Source organism: Vanessa atalanta, chromosome 22, assembly GCF_905147765.1.
Source record: "Vanessa atalanta chromosome 22, ilVanAtal1.2, whole genome shotgun sequence".
NCBI lineage: Eukaryota > Metazoa > Arthropoda > Insecta > Lepidoptera > Nymphalidae > Vanessa > Vanessa atalanta.
In genome coordinates this window covers 1,899,410-1,924,995 of record NC_061892.1, presented here as the reverse complement: position 1 = coordinate 1,924,995, position 25,586 = coordinate 1,899,410, and the positions used below count along the sequence as shown (strand labels likewise).

The window sequence follows — 25,586 nt, the reverse complement described above, 5'->3', positions numbered from 1 at the left end:
AATAAAGTAAATTTGAATTTAGTTTTAGTCAATGCAATCAAACAAATATTTATTATATAGTTTATGTATGTACGGAAATATAGTAATGATTTTGTTAGAAAATGTTACAAGGAACAAACAGAAACGTATTACCCCTCTTTTGTGAGGCAATGTATACGGTTTTACAACAGGATCCCAGAATGTGTTCAAAATACCAGAGTTGGCGAATAAAAAATAAAAAAAATACTGCGAAAGAACGCTTGGGTGCAAAAGGTTATTAAAGAATTAGTAAGTTCATGGTTAATAACACACCTTGGGAATAAAACGATTATCTCTTGGATACTTCCTAGTGATATTGAATACATATACGTAAACAATCACAAATTTACAAAAAAAAACTCGCTGAGTTTCTTTCGTCGGTACTCCTCCGACTTTCCGAACCGGGTGGTAGTGTTTAACTTGACAATGAAAAAAAAATGAATGGAAAGCTTCTATATTGAATAAAGGAATTTAATCCGATCTATCGAACCGTATAACATTTTCACCGTGAAAAAATAATAAGAGATAATATTCATATGTGTGTCAACTTTCTAGAGAATCGGTTAAAAGACATCGAATTCTAGCGTCAGAAACATTACTAACATTCATTTTATATACAAGATAGGAAATTAATCAAATGTATTGAAACATTATGATATCTGAAATTATCATTATTTTAAAGAAATTCACCAATTAAAAATGCTACCAATATGTGTTAGTCAATTAGCCCAGCGAAAGCAGCACAATATAATAAAGACGGGTCGAGTAACTTGAAAACATCCGCGTACGTACAAAGTTCATTATTAAAGTCGGCGACGGAACCCTTTTTGTTATTTAAAATAGTAACGAGGAATTAAGATGACACAAATGCATCAGCATGAACGATAAGAAACCAAAAATGTCTAAAACAACAAAAAAAAACAAAAAACAAAACACATCAAGACTCGACTGAGATATCGTTGAATTGCATAAAACATACGCTAGCAGATAAAACAAAACAAAATACATACTAGTTACCCGCTCGTAGCGAACAAAGCAACGTAACCGAATCTCGACAAGTCACAGGAACCACTGGCCAGTACATATTGAACGTTCGCGAAGGCGAGTCGCGTCGTTCGTTCGTTCGGTCATGTCGTTATAGTTTTATATGAAGATGACGCCTCTATCGATAGTTTCGTTTGTAGTTTTTTTACATGTGTGCCGCGTACAAGGACGTAAGTTGAAAAGTTTTGTTTTAAGTGCCATTTTTTAACGATTAAGAGTGAACATCTTACTATTATCATACGTGACATATCACGATGACTCTGAGATGTTTATGTTTAGCGGTGTCTTGATAAATGTTTATTTATCAAGTTGTAAGTCCAGTGTAATAGTATTTATCAAGACTTAAACTAGTAAAACGCCACTACACCGAATTAATTACGATAATTGATAAATAAAAAAAAAATAAGTTACCTAATAAAACATGATATGCATTTATGTATGACTTTGAAGATCTCGACACATAAACTTAAGGAAAACAAACAAATCATTCAACAGTCGAAATCTAACGTCGTTCATACTAAAAACTGGTATTTAATAAAAATATTTCCGTGCAAATTATAACAGCTTATCGTCTGGTTCTATATTTAAAATCGAAAAAAATATTTTTAAAGGCAATACGTCTAAATAAAAAATAAAAAAAAAGTCTTAATAAACACGTGATATGAGTGCAGTCATCAATTAATATAAAAACCAACTTGACTTATTGTTGAAAATTGTCACGATTCATGCGATAAGAAAAAAACAATTATTAACATTCTTATGTTATTTGAAAAACAATTATTAACATTCTTATGTTAATAATTGTTTTATAATTTAATTAAAAAAAGCATTTTTATGATCATCTTATTTATTTCCAACAAACTTAATGTTATTTATTTGTTTAGTTTTTTATTAATATTAGAATTTCCAACAAAAATTGGTGTTAAAATTATGATATATGGATTTATAAAAATTAAATCTACATTATTATAATGACGTATACCGAATATTTAGTATAGATTTCTGCCGCCAAGCAGCATTTGTCGGTATTGCTATTTTTTTGGTAGAAGTGTTCAGTGAGCCGACACAAAGGACATAACATCACAGTTTTCGAGGTTGGTGGCGCTTTGACGGTATAAGGAAGGTAATATTTATTACTATTACCGCGTCATGGCCGGTGGTTAGCACTTGCCATTGTGACAATTTGTTAGTCCACCATCCTGAATAAAAAAATAATTAAAATATATCAGCATTGATTCAGATGAACAAAATCTATAAACTTATTTAGTAGGACTCGTTTCTACGCTGATAATCAAAATTTAATTAAAATTACACACTCATCGGTAGCTAAGGTCAGCCATCAAGGAATCACCGATCGGAGTAGTTAATCCGACTTTAATCGCCGTTTCAGAAACTAGAGCTTAAACTCGCTTTCCTTTTAAACATTATTATCTCCCTTCTACGAGAAAGATGCACAAAATTATATATGTTTTCATTATCATATAATATATATAAGTATATAAATAACCACGTTTTATCTAAATGAACATCTGTTAAAGACTTATACGTCTGCTAAGGCTCACGAGTCACGATTGATAGAATTAATTTTATTTTAATAGTGTAGTATATAAATATAATATTTCAGTAATACTTGGGGTTATTTAAAGGAATAAAAAAGCTTATAAAGCCCGTAACGTTACTATTAGCGATTAATTCGTTAGTTTAGTTATTTAATTTAATTCTGTTTAGTGAAAATTCAACACTCTTCACACGAGTAGGATCATGCCTACTTGTATAAAGTATTATATATTTTGATTCTGAATGATAAACTTATAAGCTGTATAGCTGCACCTAGTTCGAAGTCTTGGAGGCATACTCCGATACAGTTGAGAAATTCTCATTAGCGACCCGGTGTATGAAGGGTTGCAGTGTATATCACAGTCAAGGAGTTTAATTAAACCTTTTACTATGCCAAGTAAAAATGCTAAGCTGTTAAATGATTGCCTGATTAAGCTGGCCGCTAGATGCATGAACCTCGGAAATAGCATAAATCGTTGGTCCTGCACTTGAACTCTGTCATATACTGTCATATTACTGTATCCTCGAATCATGAGATTAAATTACAAAAATATTTTGAGATCGAATAAAAATTGCACTTGTATATGAGCAGTTCTTGATATATATATTCTTTTTTTTGATAGACGATCAACAAATCAGTATTGTGATAGCCTATCCCTAGATTTGCTTTTATATTTTTTTTCTTTTCATTTACTCAAGCTCAATCAATCTCCAGATACAGCTCAATCTATAGTATATTTTTTTGGACATACTATTTTAATTATTTTGAGTGATACCTATACAACCGCCTTGCGCAAGACCTCTGCCGTGTTAAATGATCAAATTTGTTTTTTTTTTGTTTTTTGTGATTTTATTTCACTATTAATTATGTTAATAGAATTTATTCGCATTTAATTATTGATTTTAAAATGTTAACAACATATAATTAGCACGATAAGGTCATCAGGACGTCTGTTTGTAAACCGTGACCATTTAATATAATTCAGTAATTAGTTCAAATGTATGATATCCAAACTGCGGAGGTGTATACAAAAAGAAACGAGAGATCATTATATACAGGCTATTATTATGAGATACGACGTATAAAACATCAAATCGTAGTATAATCGAACAGTTTTAATACTTTATTGCACTGTTAAATCACGTTTTTAAAAAATAGTTATCGACTTAAAAGTACTCTATCGAGCTATTTTTGAACGGTTAACGTTGCCGCTGTTATAATTGTCACCAATAATAATTCGACATCTTATTTGTTGACAACTTTAAGTACCGATATTTTTTTAATCAAAGTCAAGAAAAAAATTAGAATAGTTATCTAATTTACTTTGTGTAAACACAGCGTTAGGCAACATTGCTGAATCGATAAACCATGTTTAATTTACTTAGGAAAATCCACCTATCTTCTATACCGAACTACTAAAAAACCCAATGCGTACTAAAATAGTTATAGGGATCACGAGGTCCGAATGGTACGTCAAGACGATAAGAAATATTAATTAATTTCTGTCAATATTAAATACAGAACGTGAGTTGAAACTGTCATTTCTTATACTTAACTTTAGTTCATATTGTTGTATACTTTGGAGTGTTACTAATCTTTTAAGATAATTCATATAGTAGGTACATACTGGAGTTAGTAGTTTGAAGCACTTTTTGGAGCCGGGAGAGAATTAGAACTTCGCGATTCAAATTCCACCTAACATTTATACTGTATCCACATAATAAATAAGAATATGTAGTAAAAAAGTGTATCCTTTTCTTATGTAATAGGTTGGCGGACAGGCCAATGGGCCACGCGATGGTAAGTGGTCACCGCCGCCCATAGATAATGGCACTGTAAGAAATATAAACCATTCCTTACATCACCAATGCTCCAGCAACCTTGGGAGCTAAGATGTTATGTCCCTTGTGCCTGTGGTTACACTGGCTCACTCACCCTTCAAACCGGAACACAACAATACTGACTATTGCTGTTTGGCGGTAGAATAACTGATGTGTGCGTGGTACCTACCCAAACGACCCTGCCACCAATTAAAACCACCACTAATAGATATTCTATATACTACTACTACTACATAAAAGGGATTCCTTCTGCTAACAAGACATAGATCGGGATACCTCGTCTGAATGGCTCATTCCTAATTACAATTATGTTGTAATATAATTCGTTATGGTGTTGTAACAGACTTAGAAATAAATACAAACAAGCAGGAAGCAAGCCTTAACTCCAAGGAAGGGCATTGACATATACATTTTACGTTTTTTTACCTGAAAACAACGCCTGGAACGCGAGCGAAGCCACGCCAATTGGTTAAATATACGTACATTTCACTTAAGTCTATTTCAAACATTGAAAAAACTGATTACGTAATCATAATGATACTTATAACTAACGACAATTGAAATAATTAAAAGTTATTAGCATTAGCAGCCTGTAAATTTTCCCACTGCTGGGCTAAAGGCCTCCTATCCCTTTGAGAAGAAGGTTTGGAGCATATTCCACCACGCTGCTCCAATGCGGATTGGCGGAATACACATGTGGCAGAATTTCGTTGAAATTAGACACATGCCGGTTTCCTCACGATGTTTTCCTTCACCGCCGAGCACAAAATGAATTATAAACACAAATTAAGCACATGAAAATTCAGTGGTGCCTGCCTGGGCTTAAACCCGAAATCATCAGTTAAGATGCACGCGTTCTAACCACTGGGCCATCTCGGCTCTCAAATTAAAAGTCATCAACTAACAAATGCTTATCAAGTGATACTAATTAAAAAGTTGTAAACTATGTGATTATATCTAATAGCTAAGCCGATTTTGATGATTTGTAATACATATTTCTTAAAAACCCTTTACAATAATGACTTTAACTGCCAAAACTAAATTAGAAAAATGATAACGAATACGTCTTATGTGACGTAACTACTGGCTTTTACATATGTAGCCTGTGATTGACAGGTTTAAAAACAAAACAAACAACATTTGACAACGAATCGACGCGATTTCATTGGTCGAGAGCTTGAATAATAAAATCTATGATATTCATTATGAATTTGGGTAATGATGACGTTTTGTATGTCGACGAAACTGTTATTGAAACTTTGGAAGTGAAATGAAGTACATACGGATGTTCAGACAGACAGACATGACGAATCTATAAGGTTTCCGTTTTTTGACATTTGGCTACGGAACCCTAAAAATTGACATGAACAAGTTTATTTGAGAAAAAAATATATAATATCTTTCATCGGCGATTTGGTTCACGAGGAATAATAAGAACCTTCACGTTTTACAAACTCTCTAAATTAGTTAAAATATATTCACCGAAGCAATTCAGCAGTAACCACCGTAAATATACCTATGTACTTGTACTTAATTAACACAAGTATATATAAAAATATATTAGCGCAAAAACTTAACTACAGAGCTCTCTGGTTCTTTCCAGTATAATCTCCATTACTTACCTTTAATACGATAAGAAATATTTTGCTTTCAACTAAAATAGTTCGAAATTATATGGAAGATAAAACTATAGAAGATAAAATGGCCCCTGAACTTCATTCATTAACACTTTCACGGTGACAATACGTAAGTAATTTAGATATTCTTCGTATCCATCGTCTAGAGTAATTCTAATTGAAATCCAGAGTGGATCGAGAGATAGAGAGGCCCAGTGGAAAACGAGGCAAGCAACATTGAATACATGCTCTGCGGTCCGAAAACACTGAGGAAACATGCACATGTCGGATGTCATTCGGTCACGTGTCCATCACAACAGCGCAGCGTAAATGTGTATCAGAATAATGAAATAAACTTCGAACCGTCCAATTAAGAGAGGAACTTGACAAAAACGCCATTTTATTTGCATTAATAATTAAAATATATTCAAATTCAATTTTAGATATCCTTAACATTCTGTTCTGTGTGACTGTACAACGATTACGACATCTTCAAAGGCGGAAATCTATTAAATCAGACGTCATTTCTTATTAACTAATTATTAGTAAAAAAATAAATTAAAAGTAAAAAACCTTTTTAAAAACAAGCGTTTCTTTACATGCAAAAAAGAAAAAAACTAAACTTTTACACTAAACCTAAAAGTTTTACTGTACTGTTAATTTAAAACGTAATTTCACATTTGACACAATTTATTCGATATAAAACCTAATTTCAATAAGAGCTTGTTTTAAAAAAGTTTTACCACTTTTTACTAATAAACTCGCATTCGTATTCTCAATAATTCCTTTCATTCGATACCCATATTATAGGCAAGCACTAAAAACTTACTCCGCCATATTGATTTACAGTGACATCAATTAATTTTTTGACTTATTCTCAGCAAGCCCTTTCATATGACACTCATATTATAGGAATCAATAAAAACAAATTATCCGCCATTTTGGATATTCCGCCACGCACGATTTAGAATGACATCACACAATTTACTATGAATTGTCATCCAAAATGATCGTGTATACAAATCGGTTAAATATCTACATCTAAATTGAGTTACAAGATTCGACCCGTACATAATTACAATGCAAGTTTAATAAAAGTAAAAACACATAGCACCCATGCAAAGCAAAAAGATATCGCGTATCAAACATACGTCTAAACAATGATTTATCAGCAATAAAAAACCCAGTGCTACGAACGCAATAGAAATAATATAAACTATACATGTATTATTAAGCATTGAGATTAGTTTTGTGGGTAGATCGAACGTTATATACCACAGTCGACTTCGATACCTAGTATTTTATCATAGCTTTTTGTTTGAATTTCGTGACCGACGCAGTTGGAAAGAATCGTGAGGAAAATTGGTTGTGGTTCTTTATATTATTTATAGCGATGCAAACGTGCACTAAGCAGTCGCTTAGAAGATATTAGCACTGATATTAAATATGCCTTACACCGTTATAGATCTATTCACTAACGAAGACAACGTTAGACTTTATTGGCGTGCATTAGGTGCGTCACTCATGTGACGCACCTGCTTACAAAATGTCTTGGTGTGCGTGACATGGTTCATGTGAAAATTAAAACAAAAAAATTATACAAATTTTTATATACATTTTTATATACATTTATCAAAATAAATCTAAAAAAAAAAACAATTTTATAATTGTAATGATAATAAAATTATATATTTATTAAATATGAGATTTAAAAAAATCCGCTGAGTATCATTCGCCGTTACTTCTTAGGTCCGAGGTGGTTTTTTTTTTGTAACTACAGACACAAGGGACATAACATTTTAGTTTTCAACGTTGATGGCGCGGTGGCGATGTAAGGAATATTTCTTACAGCGCCATTGTCTTTGGGTAATTATGTGATCAGATGGCCATTTGCTTGTCCGCCAACCTATATCATAGGAAAAAAAAGTGTTTATTTCCGAACCAATTATAGATTTATGACAGTCAATAAACAATTGCAAGCAAGCCTCTACATTTAATGAAATGTTTGACTTTATACACAATAATTTAACTCAGAGGGCACGCGTCATCGTAAATGAACAGATCTATAAGAGCTTATAGCTAAAATAACTTTACACTCAATTAGGCCCTGTGACATCACGATTAAAGTGTCTTGAGTGATTCGGAGTACTTATGCTACACAAGTCTAATTAACGAAATTTACACCAATATTACAAAGACTTATTGAGATAATTGCACAAATAAAATTAGTTTTTTGATAATAATCATATATATTATGGTAATATGTATATTATGGTATAGGAAACATTTCATTACTATCTGTTATGTAGGTAAAACGTGAAAGCGTAACAAATATACATACTCGCTTTTATATTTATAGTATTCTTATTAGAATTAATCTATACTAATATTATAAACTCGAAAGTAACTCTGATGTTACGAAGTCTTCACGATTAAATCGCTGAACTGATTCAGATTAAATTTGTTGCGGAGATAGTTAGTCCAGAGGTAGGATAGGCTCCTTTTTTTAACTCACCACTGGAAGGGATGAAATTGGAGTTGACCGTTTGTGTGCTATAGATAAAGTTTTATACACTTCGCTTGAGTAAAGTCGCAGATACAAATAGTTTTATTTATATAAATTAAATAAAGTAATACAAAAGCCAAATAAAATTTGACTACAGCATTAAAAAGTATCTCAAAAAGACACGAACGAAAAAATCTGGGGAGAGAGAAATAAAAATATATTCTCATTTGAAAATAATAAACTACAAAAACAATAATTATTTACAGAGTCACAATGCACGACGCCGACAGGCCGAAACGGGAAGTGCATAGCAATACTCGAATGCCCATCGCTGATGGCGTTAATACAGAAACCAGATAGGACCATTGAGGACCTAAAACTGTTAAGGGAATCCCACTGTGGGTTCAGTGAACAAAATTTGCCAAAGGTAAAGGAATTCCTAATTATAAACTTATTATCTATATGTATAAAATAACATGTCCTGACTGACTGATCCATCATCACCGAGGGTAAACTAAGTTAGGGCCATGAAATTTGGTGAGTAGATTCGTTTTATAGAGTAGATTAAGGCCCCATTAAGGAAGGGATTTTGGAAATTCTCCAGACTTATTAGTGACATTATTGGTACCTACTACTTGTACCTACTTGGTTAAATTAGACATAGCAATGGCTTTCATTTTATTTATTTCAGATATGCTGTGAGACTATCGTGGAAGAGGTTGATCGTACATGCTTCACTCCAGATGCAAAAATTGGAACGTGTATCAGTTTGCAATCGTGCCCAACATTGAAAAACTTTATAAACCCGCCACTCTCAACGGAAAAATTGACATTCATAAAAAACTCTAGGTATAAAACGAAAATGCATGCAAATCAATACACATGAACTTTATTTGTAAAGTATTACTTGATTAAGTAAATCACTTAATCGCTTTTTGCACAGTTGACTTGGTGGGCGTCATCCCCTCATCTCATATTCTACAGTCAAACAGTAGTACTTGAAGCACATTCCACAAAACGAACTCGCACAGAAATTTCTCTTGTGCGCTCGTTGAAGAATGAGCGTGACCTTCAGTGAAAATAATGTCTTAGAAATTTTTTTACATGCCGGATTATTATCGCTTATAGTCGCGTATATCGACCAATGAGGCGCGAATATTTTATTCCGTTAGAGTTCGACTCGTGAAATGGACACATTTTTGGTTTAAAGTGAACATATCTTCTTAGTTTCGGAATTTGTTAGCGCATTTGTGATGTTAGCAATGGTAAACATTTCTTACAGCGCAACTGGTTACAAGTTATGATGACAACTTACCATCAGGTGCCCTATTTGCCAATCCACCTAATTACAAATAAAAAAAATCATTATCCATAGTAGCAGTTCATAATAAAATGCAAAGATTTGAATCATAACACATACATATAAAAATAAAAAGCACTACTATTTCAACTATTTGATGCCCTTTGACTGATTTCGGCCACTGCTACCTTTGTTTACGATACATATTCAAGTGCTCAAGTTTGACTATAATATGTTAACCTACATTTAATCCAATGAGATAGGAAAAATAACACGAGCTCAGGAATGAGTTGAGGTGTAAGACAACGGCAATGATTTCTGAAGCACTCCCAAGCACCACACTAAGTGAGGATTTTGTGGCAGAATATAAACCAATATGTTTTTATTTCATAAATTGATCCATGGACCCTTGGGTCTATGGTTTTAGCCATGCTAGCTACTATAACTTTAATAATTAACTCGTGCATTAACAGGTGCGAAGGTCCAGATAAGTTCAGCGTGTGTTGCGGACCCGAAATCAACATAATAACGAGCCCACAAAAAAATTGCAAGCCCTCTGCAGCACCTCCCGACCCTCGCACTGAATGCTGTGGTCTCGACAGCTCGACCGGGAACAGAATTTTTGGTAAATAAAAATGATATATAGCGAGACCAGTCAAACACATATTGGAGAACTGAATATCTCTGAACCACCAGCCAGAATCATAACTTTTACATCACATATATACATTTAGAAACGTGAAAATTACAAGACTCATATAAGTAAAACGAATCGTTTTTTGATTAAAATGAAGTCTTCAACCACTTTCAGTCATCGATATTTTGTTCTGTCATCAGATAACTCAGTTATTTCTATAGATACAGACATAAAAACCATTGCAAGAGAAACAAATTAACAATGCCAATATTACGGACTAAAGTGACTGACATATTCATTGACACGTATGCTTTCCAATAAACATAAACAACTCATAAGACCCCATAGAGCTTTACCTTGATTTGAATGATAATATTAATGTAACTTCAATATTGTAACACATGTTGTAAAGCAGACGGACCTTTTGTTGATGTACAGGTAGGTAGGTAGGGCAAAGAGGTCAGTTGATGGTAAATGATCACCAACGCCAATAGACATTGGCGCCGTAAGAAATATAAACCATTCCTTACATGAGCTAATGCGCCTCCAGCCTTAGAAGGTTCAGATGTTATGTCCACAAAACAATACTAAGTTGCTGTTTGGCGGTAGTGAGACCTACTTAGACAGCTTGCACAAAACCCTGTCACCTTTAATATTTCAATGTGCTTGGGAGCGCTTAGCTTATTTTTAGAGCATGAGACATGTATCAATGTATATCTGGTAGGCTGCTTCTTTTAATGTTTTTTAAATGTAATAATCAAACATATTTCCTTAAAGATTTACACGTGACGTCTGGTTATTATAAATTATTTAATTATACGAGTATCAACAATGAACTCAAGATACAATGAACGTTTATTTCTCAGTGATTTTTTTTTTTATAATTACGAGCTCGACGCGTGCTTTTCCACGCGAACTAGAATTGCAATCCATTGCTTTACAATGCTGATTAAAATAACAATATCCACAAAGTATACAATTTGAGGTTTGAAGCAAATTAAGGCGGTAATGTGTGGAAACGATAGAGATTTTAAAGTGTCATAATTTAATAACTCTGAAACTAAAAGTCCGCTTGATTTTATTATTAAGCATTAATTTAGTAAAAAACGGCCAGTTAGGACATTAAACATGTCAAAAATATTAAATCCACCCCATAACTCACACATATATATGTACTTTTTTTATTATTCTATTATTTAAGGAATTCGGCAACTCCAAGAAATGGAATCCTCTACTAGCCCACACATTCCCCTCCTCTTATAACCTGGTTTCCTTCAAACGAGACGTAAAGAGATATCATGCGGGCCGGCGCGACATGGCCAGTTCATTCTCGTTAACGGTGCAGTCCATCTTCGCGTTTGGACTCCACTACCACTTAACATCAGGTGGAGTGGAGAGTCTGCTCCGTGTATATATAAAAAAAGGAAAAAAGTCTAACCGGTATTTTTTTCTCACAAACCTTTCACCGTTGAGTCACGGTTGAACCTTGAGACTTTTTGGCGTCATTCTTAGCGTAATACGGCCACGTCTTTTGTTTAAAATTACTTTATCAAAAAATAATAGATAATATAAAGGATGGTGTGAAAAAGTTGAACAATAATTTTATTTATACGTTAAAATGTTCTCAAGTTAATGATGTAATAGTGATATACCATGAGGTTAATACCCATCATAGTATATTTGAGCATTAGTCCTATTTTCGTTAATATTTCGACGACGCTCGGATAGATACTATTTAACTGATTCATTTTGAAGTATCCGCGTGTCTCAAACTTTATATCGATATGCCATTTATCGATATAAATAGGTGCATAAATATATAATGATATTGTTTATTTTTACACTGTATTTGATTTGCAAAGTTAATACTAATTTCCAGGTGGAAATGAGACAGCAATAGACCAATATCCCTGGTTGACGATCCTGGAATACCGCGGCATTAAAGATAATAAGATCAAATTGCTCTGCGGAGGAGCTTTAATTAGTAGCAAATATGTTTTGACGGCTGGTCACTGTGTTGCTGGACCAGTGTTGAGAGTTGGTACACCGTAAGTAGATTTATTTATCTTGTATCAGTGATGAGTCGAATACTCTTGCAGTTTTTACTTTGTTCCAGTTAGTTATTAAAATATTCTATAATTATTATCTCTAACTACTATAGACTAAAGTTCTAATTAATATTGAATGAATGTTTATGAAAAACACTACAAAAAGTCAACACTACTGTCCTGGGACATTATATTAGAACTTTTAAGAATAATTCAATGTAAATAAATAAAACTGTTCTTAAAATTCCGCGTGAAAAAACAATAACGAAAAATAATTTTAAATAGTATAATTTGAAACCGAACAAAATAGAAAGAGATGGAGAGAAAGAGAAAGCGAAGTCGCCTGAACAAAACGCTTTTCTTTACGTCGCGATTTATTCCAGTTCAAAACATCGTTTTGAAATACGAATATAATTGAAAAACTATTTATTTATTAACGTATCTCTAACTTCTTTCTCAGTGTAAACGTTCGTCTCGGTGAATACGACACTGCTAGCGACGGTACGGACTGCGTTGAAGTTGAAGGCGGCGGACTAGACTGTAATGAACCACTAATGATAATTCCAATTGAAAAAGTCATACCGCACAAAGATTACAATCCCGAATCAGCGCTTAGACGACACGACATTGCATTACTTAGGTTAAAAGATGCAGCTCCGTATACTGGTAAGAATGTTGAATCCACTTCATTAAACAGAATTATTGTTCGGACAGATAACCCAATCCCAACCGATGGGTTTCGTAACAGTTGAGTATGATTATTTTCTTGGAACATCCAAAATATATGTAAGCACCTTTAACACCTGTATGTTGGCGTTGCAAGCGAGCAGGAGGCTCTTCTGATGTAAAGTGACTACCGCATCCCATGGTTATCTGTAACACGGTTTGTTGTTGGCTCGCAGGCGTTGCTGACTTTTAAGGAATGAGTATTCGACGGTCAGGCATGCGGCTGACACTAAATAAATGGGATATGGAAAAGGGTGTGACGATATTAATATAATTGAAAGTAATTTGGATTTATAATTAAAGATATTGACAAATGTGGATACTTCAAAAGTCAAGCTAGCTTTAGCTTACTTTATGAAATGTTAGATAATTTTATAACGCTACATATTATAAAACAAAGCCAACACGCGTATGTTCGGGTGAAAGCGATCGACCAAAAATAACAAATAGATAAAGTGATTCGTGAGGATGAGTAAGGTGTATGCATAAAGATTTCGAATACATTGTCTGAAATTTAACTATAAATGTTTAAGAATCGGAAAAATCATGAAGTGCGTCGCACAAACCCATTCAGATGTAAATGTCTTATTTATACACTTATTCTACCCTTTCGAAGCCGGGATGGTACCTCATACATTGAATTGAGCTAATTCTTCACACCAAAACAATTTAGCTTTATCCAAGATTATCAGTACTTTAAATATGTTTTTTTTTTTTATAATATATCATTATTTTCTAGATTTTTTTGCTAGAGTAATTTACACGAATGAAAATGACATCGCATACCTTCAATGCGGTTTCTAAAACTTCATAGTCCTAAGAGTGTTGACCACGTACATTTATTCCAAGTATAAACAGTATGTATTAATCTCATCTAGATTTCATCCGGCCTATATGTCTACCAATCAGCGATATTATGCAGGCTACATCACCTCAGATGTTATTCGTCGCTGGATGGGGCGCTATCAGCGATATGAAGAGTTTCAGCAACGTTAAACTCCACGTAGAACTTCCATACATACCTTTAAAGGTAAGGTACATTTGATCAATACTTAAGTTTCGTTTAAATGAAATAAAGAAACATTTTATTAACATTTTCTTGGTATCTTTATTTATTAAAAATTATCTTTATTGTCTGATCTGATGAGTCTAACCAGGACCACCGGGGATCCACTCAAATAAACACAAAAAAAATCATCAAAATCGGTCGATCATCAGAATCGGTGATAATTTCAATAATATTAACTAAATTTATTAACAGGATTGTCAACCATCTTACGAAGTTACGGGACGTAAAGTGAAATTATGGAATGGCCAAATCTGTGCCGGTGGTGTTGAGGGCAAGGACTCGTGCAAGGGCGACTCGGGAGGGCCCCTGATGTTTGACACGGGGAGGATATACCAGGTCGTTGGGATTGTGAGTTTCGGTCCTACGCCGTGTGGTATGGAGAATGTTCCCGGGGTCTATACCAAAGTTTACGAGTACCTACCCTGGATACGAAGTCAAATGAAGCCTTAATTAATAGCATAGTACAACATAATTATAGTAATTAAAATTTGATATGTTTATAGTTGAAGTGTTTTTCTATGTCTCCCATTCATACACTATAAAGCCATCGTTCTTTTTTTATTTACACTACATCCACGGGCTTACAGTTGCCCGTGTCTTTTATCACTTTTTAGTTTTAACTAGGTGTGGTAGTTTACAGGTGAAAGACAGGGCCCACACTGACTGTTTTTTTTTTCTTCATTTCTTTTATTGGTATATATTAATAATTATCATTTATTTATTATTTTTTTTTTATTATTATTATTTATTTTTCTTTATATACAATCACTAATTTTTAACAGACATGGATTTTAAATATACAGTTACGCTAATCTTATGATCTAAAATATTTACCGCAATCCAGAGGGCCCTGCTAGGCGCCATCGTTCTATCGATGAGTGACATTTGAAGATAAATTAATAAAGACAAGTAATCATTTGTGTTTACAAATTAAGCATTGCTTGTCCAAGAAAATCCACATGAAAACTCTCCACGACGGAGCCCCAATCCACATTACCGGAATAATAGATAAGATCCAACTTATTTACCTCAAAACTTTATAAACTTTCTACTTTCTCTCTATGTATTATTATTTTATGCTATATTCATATAATTATCAGTAAATAAGCCATATACCAATACAATAATATATTATACTTTATTGATATACTCTGTAATTAAAATGGTGGAAAAGATAAACTCCTGTTTTGCTTGCCGGTTCTTCTCGGCTGAATATACTTTCGGAAACGGTAATAGCTTTTATTCAAAAATGTTTCTAAGTAACTACATGAATAAAGTATATTTTGATTTGACCGTGTAGTCGCTGTGATAGTAACTTTCGACACTTATTTTTCGTTTGTTCACACACCAGACCTAAGCTTCGCTAGCCTAATCAAACCTAGCGTACATTTACGATGCAAAGATTCAAATCGTGGTTGCCAAGCGTGACCGCTTTTATGACGGTAAAAACAACGAGCTGACTAAATTTACAATCCAATTATCCCATTTATACTTTAACGCGGAGTTTGTCATGACGTCTATAGATTTCTATTATCCCAGGAAGTGTTCAGTAAAATGAAAAACGTTATCGCGTTTTATCGAATAAGGATATTGTTAACAAATCCATAGTTTTATAAACGCTTTTCACATAATGACGTACATATAACTGGTATTTCTGTGAGAACTAATTCGAAACTTATTTTAGGAAACGTTCATGGTATATCATAGACTGATATGAGTTATATAACAATTAGAACAGTTGGAGGATACCGTAAGACATTGAAAAAAAAACCACGAAGTGAGTTCTTTCAGAATAGCACTGCAAACAATAATCTACCGACTCATCATCATATTTTTCAAGTGATTCTTATGAACATGACCTACTATCAAAACCGTAACATTTCATTTAAAATTATCCTTTCCTTTTTACGTATTATAATTCCACTACAGACGTGCTGTCCGTGCCACTGTTATATTATACTAGTTATTGACCTTGAAAGAGCAACAGATATACAGACATACATACAGTTACTTCCGCATTCAAATAAACTCTTCGAAAATATCTCATATTTCTTGAGCGATTAACAAATAATTCTTCAAATAAGTATTTATTTAGCCTTTTAATGGTACAAAAATAACATACAGTAAATTTTTCTCTTTATGAGTGAAATCGTCTCCATTTTGATGCTCCTAAGCTTTGACATACCTACAAATGTTGCTGATTTCAAGCAGACATTTTTCCTCGCGATATTTGCCATCAAAGACGAACACGAAAAGAATATACATTACATCATATAGCTGGACCGGATTTAAGCTCCAAATCTTCATATCTCAAGAATTAAGATAGTTTTCATGTAACAAAAGTATTCAGTGTAGAATCTGTATTACACTTGCTAACTGATCGTTAAAAATCAAAAATCCGTTCGGACATATTTACCTCGGAAGAACGGGCGGAAGAAACTCAAACAAATAGAGAACAGTCTATTCCTATCGAAGAAGGACTGAAGATAAACAAACCTTAGATAAGTATTCCATGCGATTTGCTAATAGCATTAGCACAGCATTAGCAGCCTGTAAATTTTCCCACTGCTGGGATAAACGCCTCCTCTCCCTTTGAGGAGAAAGTTTTGGAGCATATTCCACCACGCTGCTCCAATGCGGGTTGGCGGAATAAACATGTGGCAGAATTTCGTTGAAATTAGACACATGCAGTTTTCCTCACGATTTTTTCCTTCACCGCCAAGCACGAGATGAATTATAAACACAAATTAAGCACATGGAAATTCAGTGGTGCCTGCCTGGGTTTGAACCTGAAATCATCGGTTAAGATGCACGCGTTCTAACCACTGGGCCATCTTGGCTTTGCTAATAACTCAACTAATTTGTGCATTACTCTAACAGTTCTTGATTAATGTATCTTAATTTATAATACAATACCACTTAACTGCTTATATTTACTTGAACATTCCAAAGTTCCTTAACCAGCTTCGTAGTCGTTCAAAGCGACATTTTTTTGCAAATCCATAATTAATATCACATATTAATCAAGATTATGACCAATAATAACGTCATCTCCACGTTAAATGTTGTTTATTTACGTTATTTCCTTAGAAACAAATAAAACAATTGTACGTAACAAAGATGGAACTTTCGGACATGGCTTTGGCTTCTCCCGCAAAAAAAAACAATAACAAAAATAGTTTAACAATGTGTCATTCGTGTTCATTTGTTGCCGATCATTGTTTACGTAACCTAGATACGAACGAAATAAAACAATTATTGTGAAAATTAATGATGTTTTTCATAACAAGTTGTTAATTGTTTATTATTTATTACCAATAACAGGATTATTCATGATCAGTGGACATGTATTCAAACGATTATTCCCAAATTCGATAAGGGCGAATCTACTACGAAATAAAAATATTCTGTCGGAAATTAGCGATTCGTCGCATACGTGGTTCGCGGGAAAACTTAAACGTCACTGTTCATCCAAGATGGCCGCCCCGCTACACTGACATGACTCTTCACAAGAGCGCTGCCCAAATCCTATGGACGCTCTTTTCCGACAGGTATCATTAAACAAGATGGCGCAATAACACATATGACGACCCATGGGTCGTCAAAGTTTGACTCAAACAAAATACGCATCCGATGTTGATTCATAAATCTAGTTACCCATTATGTTAAATGTCACGACAATTATTACCGTTACTTTTAAGAATAATAAGCAGTAAAATTAAAAAAAAATGTTTTCCTTGTTACTGTTTTCCTTGTTACCGCACCCTCTACATGAGAGGACAATGATTATGCAACATCATGATAAGTTGAGAATTATTCCATGAAAACGGAATAAACAAATTTATTTTCACATTAATAATATTACTTAGGAATGAGATATCATCATCGATTTCACCTCACGAGCACACAGGATACACGATTTTCAAAAATTTGTATAACTATTTCATAATTTATATAACCTTCCTTATAAATCGATATGTCTAAGTGTGGAAACATAAAATATTTAAATACCAACACAAAATTCCTAAAATTAGCACCAGCACACATTCATACATACATACATACTTTATTAATATAGAATATATAATATATTAAATTGTTTACCTTGACAATCTTTCCGTCTCGTTCACCTTTAAGTCGAAATGCAAATTTAGAAACAACCGCAGTTATTTTTAAACGCAATAATCTACGCAGAGAGAGGGAGAGAGCGAGAGATCCAATTTATACGGCCCTTTATTGACTTAATTAAAACTGATAAAATTAAATAAAAATAAAAAATATTTTCAATAAAATAGCAACAGTAATATTATATCCTGTCGGGAGATTGGTTGATATTATTTGATGCACGCTCATTGGTCAAATCTAAAACCGCTTCCCCGCATTCTTGTTACACACGTCCGTCCCTGTTCTCTGTACTCACTCCCACATATTTCAGGGAAGCGAGAGGAAAGATGTTACATATCAAACCTCAGACACTAACCAAGCCTCAAGAGTGCGAATACTTATTCATGCCTAAGTTTTATTTTTATTATTGGATATTTCAATCTGATATAAATAAAAGAATAATATTCCATTACAAATCGGCACGAAACATCATGTAACATGAATTGTATATTTTCAGAATATGTTAATTGGAAATATTTAATACGAAACTCGATACATTCGTAAATTATTCGGCGCTATATTGTGCAAGTCATATCCGTAATGCAAAATTTAATATGACATCACAATATAATCTATGCCAAGCGAGACAGGACGAACCTTATCTCATCTGGGCTTACGAGTAGATGCAACACGGAAATATATTGAAATAAATACAATGCATCGTCATCGCCGAGCTTCGTGCATATTTTTAAGTAACTGTCATCTGCGTCTTCTCGGGCGATTTAAGGGTTGATAGTAAAAACGTAGCCTACTTTGGTATTCAAGCTTATCGTATCAAATTTCATCACGTTCGGTAAACTCTGTCTGGCTGTCTGTCAAAGAACTGATTCTTTGACAGACAGCCAGACAGAGTTACTTTTACGCATTTATAATATTAGTATCGATTTAGCCTAAGCCTATTCTTATAAGTAGATTTTATTTTATAAAAAACGTAAGCTATTTATTATTTAATGACGACCTCCGTGGTCGAGTAGTGTGTACACTGGTTTTCATGGGTACGCCACTCCGAGGAACCCGGGAGGGTTCGAATCGATATAGAAAAAGTTCATTAGTTTTCTATGTTGTCTTGGGTCTGGGTGTTTGTGGTACCGTCGTCACTTCTGATTTTCCATAACACAAGTGATTTAGCTACTTACATTGGGATCAGAGTAATGTATGTGATGTTGTTTAATACTTATTTAAATGTATTTATTTATTCAAAGTTCCTGTAAAAACCAATGTCGTTTCTCAGTTTTTTGTCACAAACACGATGTCCATGCCACGTTTGAGTTTTGCGGTATTTTACGTTTTTATTTAAATTCACACGTTAGGTTTTGTAGATAAAATATTGCAAATTAATTTTGAGCCCACCCAAACGATTTAGTCAATATTTACATATACATTTGCTTCTAGAGCCAGCACAAGCTTGACAAGTTTACGGGACCAAGACAGACATCTTAAAAAATAAATATTCATTTATATTTTAATTTTAAAATATTTAATTGTAATTAAAATAGACACGACCCAACAGAAATTCATGTTCTAATCGAAATGTGTTTGCCCTTGTAACAAATGGTTTCCCCAAGAGATACGATCCAAGAGCATAGAGTGACAATAACTTCCATTCCGTTGATTTGAGTTGAAGCATTTACTTGTATTCTCCTTCATGCTTTGAGCTAAAGAGCCGAGATGGCACAGTGGTTAAAATGCGTAAATCTTAACCGATGATTTTTGATGAGTTTAAACCCAGGCAAGTACCATTCAATTTTCACAAGCTTAATTTGTGTTTATAAAATTAATCTCTTGCTCGGCGACGAAGGAAAATATCGTGAGGGAACTGCATTTGTCTAATTTCAACGAAATTCTGCCACATGTGAATTCACCAACCCTCATTGGAGCAGCGTGATGGAATATACTCCTAACCCTCTCTTCAAAGGGAGAGGCGGTCTTAGCCGAGCAGTGGTAAATTTACAGGTTGTACATAACTACCTAATGGAACAGGTACCAGTACAGAACCGACTATAGATGGAATAAAGGAAAATGAAAAACTTTGACATTGAACTGCATAAAAAGACCTTTTAATTTCGGTGACGTTTTTGCCAGGTGTTAGGAATTAAAGCGAATGTGAAATTAGTTGGATGTGAAATACTCGGTGGTTCTGGTTTTAGGAGTGAGTAAGCCAGTGTTACTACAGGGACAGGGAGGTCGGTGACGTAAGTGGTCAATAATACTAATGTCTATAGGCGGTTACTTACCATCAGGTCCCACCTACCTTACCGTCTTATATTAATCGAGAATTATTTGCAGTGCATAATATAGGAGAGCTGACCACAGATCTAAAGTATGGTAATATGTACTCATTCGATTAGATTAGGCTAGTATATTTAAATATAATTAGTGAATGACTATTTATCATGAAAATCTTGTCTTGGACAGGGATTATGCATCATCGATAAAACGTCACAATAATTCAACACAAATAATAGATAAAAAAAAAAAGAAAATCCATCAATGTACAAAAATAACATGTATCCTGTTTTGCAAAGCATGAATGGTCATTCTTAAATTCAATTGATAAATAAGACAAACAAGTTCTGAGTAACAAAGTAATATATACAATAATTATAAACAAACTGAACTCGCGAGTTTACCAGCGCGATATTTATATACTACAGTGCATCAAGCTGATTGGCAAAAAAATCACAAACATTCTATAAGTTGAAGTAAAATTAAAATACGTTTTATATTCATACAAATCAAATCAAATTAAAGCATCATTTCGGAAAGCAGCTTCCAACGAGAAGAAAATGCAAGAAACGTGCATAGTTGCTCTTTTCAATAAACAGATTTACAATGCTGTTCTTTAAATTTAGTAAATGGTAAATTGATTATATTTACTTTACATTACCTAACAAATGATTGATTACCCATACAAACTTACATCCCGCTTTTCACACCCTTGAGGGGTGATTTCCGCGATTAAAACTAATCCGGAACTCTAACCATCTCCATAAAAAAAATCATCCAAATCGGTTTAACGGCTTAAGCGTGAAGTGGTAACAGATAGAGGTACAGTATGGCTTATGAAAACAACTATAGACGTCGCGTCGTAGCAATCAGCAACTTAAAACATTTGAGTGGTCTTAGTCTTAGTCTTACGTCTTAGATCGGTGATGGCCCAGCCAGTTTGAACGCATGCATTTCACTGAATTTTCATGTGCTTAATTTGTGTTTATAATTCATCTCGGCGGTAAAGGAAAACATTTTGAAGAAACCTGCATGTGTCTAATTTGAACGTAATTCTGCCACATGCATATAAAAACGAAAGCTCAGATGCTTGAAATGCTTACGCGGTTAAAGTTTCGCAAAATAATTTGTTACTGAATTTGTAACATAGCCGAGCGAAGCCGGAAAGAGCAGCTAGTTTTAAAAACTGTATTTGCGAAGTTTCAGTAACCGCCCGATGTTATATAATGTTGTAAAATATATAACACTAAAGTTATATCATTAAATAAATACTATTATTAGTAACATCCAATTGTATTGGGGAAAAACGTATTAATTAAACATTGTGATTGTATGTTTGTTTTCGCAACGTTGAATCCAACACATGTACAATGATATACAGTGAAGTGTCAATATAACATGAATCAACTCAAAAATCAAAATATACTTTATTCAAGTAGGCTCTTACAAGCACTTTTGAATCGTCATTTAACAAACTATTTTAAGTAAAGCTACCACCCGTTCGGAATGTAGATTCTACCGAGAAGAACCGGCAAGAAACTCAGGAGTTACTCTTTTTCAACATCTAAAAATACAGTCATGTTAGTTAAATACAATTATATATGTGTGTTATGTCTCCTGACTGGAAGTCAACAAGCATTAACCCCACGCTTTTTTATCATCTATATAATCTTATATCGAATAATATGCCTTCATTACCAATGTATTTTTAACAAATGATTTGAATTTATGAATCGGGAAAGTTAAAAATATCTGCGGAATTTTATTATATATATATTAATACTTATACTATTCCAACATTTAAAAAAAAAAAACAAAGATATGTTAGTTAAATACAATTATACATAATATATCCTGCCTGAAAATTAATAAGTAGAAGTTAGCTCCACGCTTTTTTTTTAATCTATATAAAGACTGATTGACATCACACACACTCTTGACTATATATCTTTAGATGGGTCTGTGGATAGTGTCATTACGTATAGCCTGTTCCAACGGCACGAGGAATAACCATAAATAATAATCAATTAAAACCTTGAATTGACCAAGAACTATTAATCTAGAACTGTTCGTAATTCATACTATTGCAGAGTTTCTTTACGTATGGGAGTATACGTATTCAGCCATTGAAACGGCGTCTAATCCAGTAACTATATATCTACATAGTAACTGACTTAGACGCCCTTTTATTTTTAATTATTTTTGTTATATTCAACTTGGTAATAGGCGTTGGTTGCCGCGATGCGAATCGGTGACGAAAATGAGATATATTTTTTTTAATTTTAAAATTATCTTGACTTGTATACCGTGTAAACCACATACACCATTTCCGAATACCCAATAACAGGATACTTGAAAATCTTAATTTGTGAAAAAATTGTGGGCAACTCTTCGTCCTTAGATAAACGACTTTAGACTTGGAGCTTCCGCGAAGCATATTATACATTACATTTATTTATTACATTAGGTCATTTATTATAGCCGCGATCATGACTATCTAATTTTATTTTGAATGATGTTTCGACAGCTTTGCGTCAGACGGGGTCACGTGCTGACTTCCAAATAAACGAATTAATCCTGAATATATGACAAAAACGTTGTTAAGCAACTTTATTTACATATATATATATATAAAGGTGTTTATCTATTTATATATTTGTATGACTCACGATTATTAGGAATCGCCATTTTTTTAAATATATTATATATAGGCGGAGGGGCAAGTTGTCCACCTGATGGTATATTGTCACCACCGCCCAAATTCATTAGCACTGCAAGGAATATTAATCATTTCTTATATCGCCAATGCGCCAATAACTTTTGGAACTAAGACAATATGTCGCTTGTGCCTGTAGTAACACTGGCTCATTCGCTCTTCAAATCGGAACACAACTATACTAAGTATTGCTGTTTAGCGTTAGAATATCTGATGTGTGTTCGTAAGTTCTCAGACGTGCTTGCACAAAGCCACATAGTAAAATCCCACCACCACCACCACATCTTCGTACATTATAATATAGAATGTGAAAATCTGCAGATAATGCGCAACCTATCTGGTAACGCGAAACCATGCGTCTAATTATAATAACAGCACTTTTGACATCCATACAAATTAATTATCACTTAAAACAGTATTATATTATACAGTATTATTTATTACTAATATTGAAATTGTATTCGATTTTAAATTTGTTTTTGCTTTTATTTCTTCACAATAATGTTCCGCACGTCCTAACTGTCTTTTGTTTTATAATAATCTGAATTGAAAACGCTGAAACAATTGGCGTTTGCGCCTAAACAATAACGAGTCACAAAAAAAAATTATTTAAATCCAAATTATTTCCCTTTATATAACTAATTTAAATCAATATCCAAAATATAGGAAATGTTAATACCTAAGAACCAATAGTTGTCAATTAACAACATAATAAATGGTTTACACTTCACAAACGAATAATATTCTATACCAGGATGTTTGCCTCGTTGGTCTCGTGGCTACACATAAGGCCAAAAATCCCGAGATTCTTCAAATCGAGGCTTCAAAGACCAGAACGGCACAATAATAACTTACGCGTTTTCAGTTGAAAAATTCTCAGTGAAAGCCCCGTCTAAAAGTGTGGGAGTTAGATTTGACTCGGAAAGCACATAAGCCCTTCTGGTCGTATCGGATTTACCGTATCATCAGATAATGAGATTGCATCTGTGTTTACGCACACACTCTTACACTATAGTATAGGATATGACGACATCGTAGTTGGCTGAACTCCTTTGGGATTGGCTGCCGTGTGCAAAGTCGATCATGACAACATCATCTTACTACCCTGTCAATATTGCAACATTAATAAATAAATAAATATAAATACCTACAATCATCCTCTTACAATTACACAATGCTGATGGTAAACTAATATTCATTTTTAATTAATTAATTACAAAGTATTAATATAAATACAATCAAACCCTCATTACTCTTTAGTATTCCACTGTTAAAGGCATTCAACTTCAATAAGAGAAAAGGACAGGTATAGTCCTTCTCTCTTAAGTCAAACCCAGGCATCTCTTTTAAATCACATCTAAAAACATACCTATATATAGGTAAGAGTAATTACTGAGTTATTTTTTTCTCAGTAGAATTTTTATTCCAAACATATAGCTTTACATTTTATTTCGTAATGTTACATGATGTGTACTTCCATGAGTCTTATTGAATAAAGGAAATTGAAATTTCTGTCGCAATATATGTATATATAACATGTTGTTACCTATTAGCATTAGCATTAGCATTAGCAGCCCGTAAATGTCCCACTGCTGGGATAAAGGCCTCATCTCCCTTTGAGGAGAAGGTTTGGAGCATATTCCACCACGCTGCTCCAATGCGGGTTGGCGGAATACACATGTGGCAGAATCTCGTTGAAATTAGACACATGCAGGTTTCCTCACGATGTTTTCCTTCACCGCCGAGCACGAGATGAATTATAAACACAAATTAAGCACATGAAAATTCAGTGGTGCCTGCCTGGGTTTGAACCCGAAATCATCGTTTAAGATGCACGCGTTCTAACCACTGGGCCATCTCGGCTCTTAGTTGTTACCTATACGAAAATTTAAATAAATTATATTTTATTGTATGTAAATATTCTTTTTATTTAACTATTCGAAAGAAATTACTATAATATAGTTTCTCCTACTACTACTACTACTCTCTACTAGTTTCATGTAGTGTAAATCGTAAAGCTTGTGTTAGATGGGACTAAAAGTGGGCGTTGACGAGTTAGACGTCCATAACATTAATATGCGGCACTTAAGCCGTTTAGCTACTGACACTTAAATCGA

General features: G+C 33.6%; 2 protein-coding genes across 4 annotated transcripts in view; one reads left to right on the top strand and one right to left on the bottom strand.

The window, feature by feature from the left end:
- LOC125072548 overlaps nt 1-25,586 on the bottom strand; it is a 201,507-nt gene that overhangs the window by 81,807 nt on the left and 94,114 nt on the right. The window lies entirely within an intron of this gene.
- LOC125072550 (phenoloxidase-activating enzyme-like) lies at nt 1,071-14,865 on the top strand. Its single transcript, XM_047683168.1, has 8 exons — nt 1,071-1,232; nt 8,850-9,010; nt 9,275-9,432; nt 10,357-10,508; nt 12,400-12,568; nt 13,029-13,234; nt 14,173-14,324; nt 14,556-14,865. Exons 1-8 carry the CDS (start codon nt 1,166-1,168, stop codon nt 14,811-14,813), a joined length of 1,323 nt encoding a protein of 440 aa, XP_047539124.1. The 5' UTR covers nt 1,071-1,165; the 3' UTR covers nt 14,814-14,865.

Excerpts from the sequence above, each read along its gene's own strand:
- LOC125072550 (XM_047683168.1), top strand. The coding sequence starts at position 1,166 with ATGAAGATGACGCCTCTATCGATAGTTTCGTTTGTAGTTTTTTTACAT. Across the intron at positions 1,233-8,849 it reads TGTGTGCCGCGTACAAGGAC|AGTCACAATGCACGACGCCG; the intron begins GTAAGTTGAAAA and ends AATTATTTACAG. Across the intron at positions 9,433-10,356 it reads ACATTCATAAAAAACTCTAG|GTGCGAAGGTCCAGATAAGT; the intron begins GTATAAAACGAA and ends GTGCATTAACAG.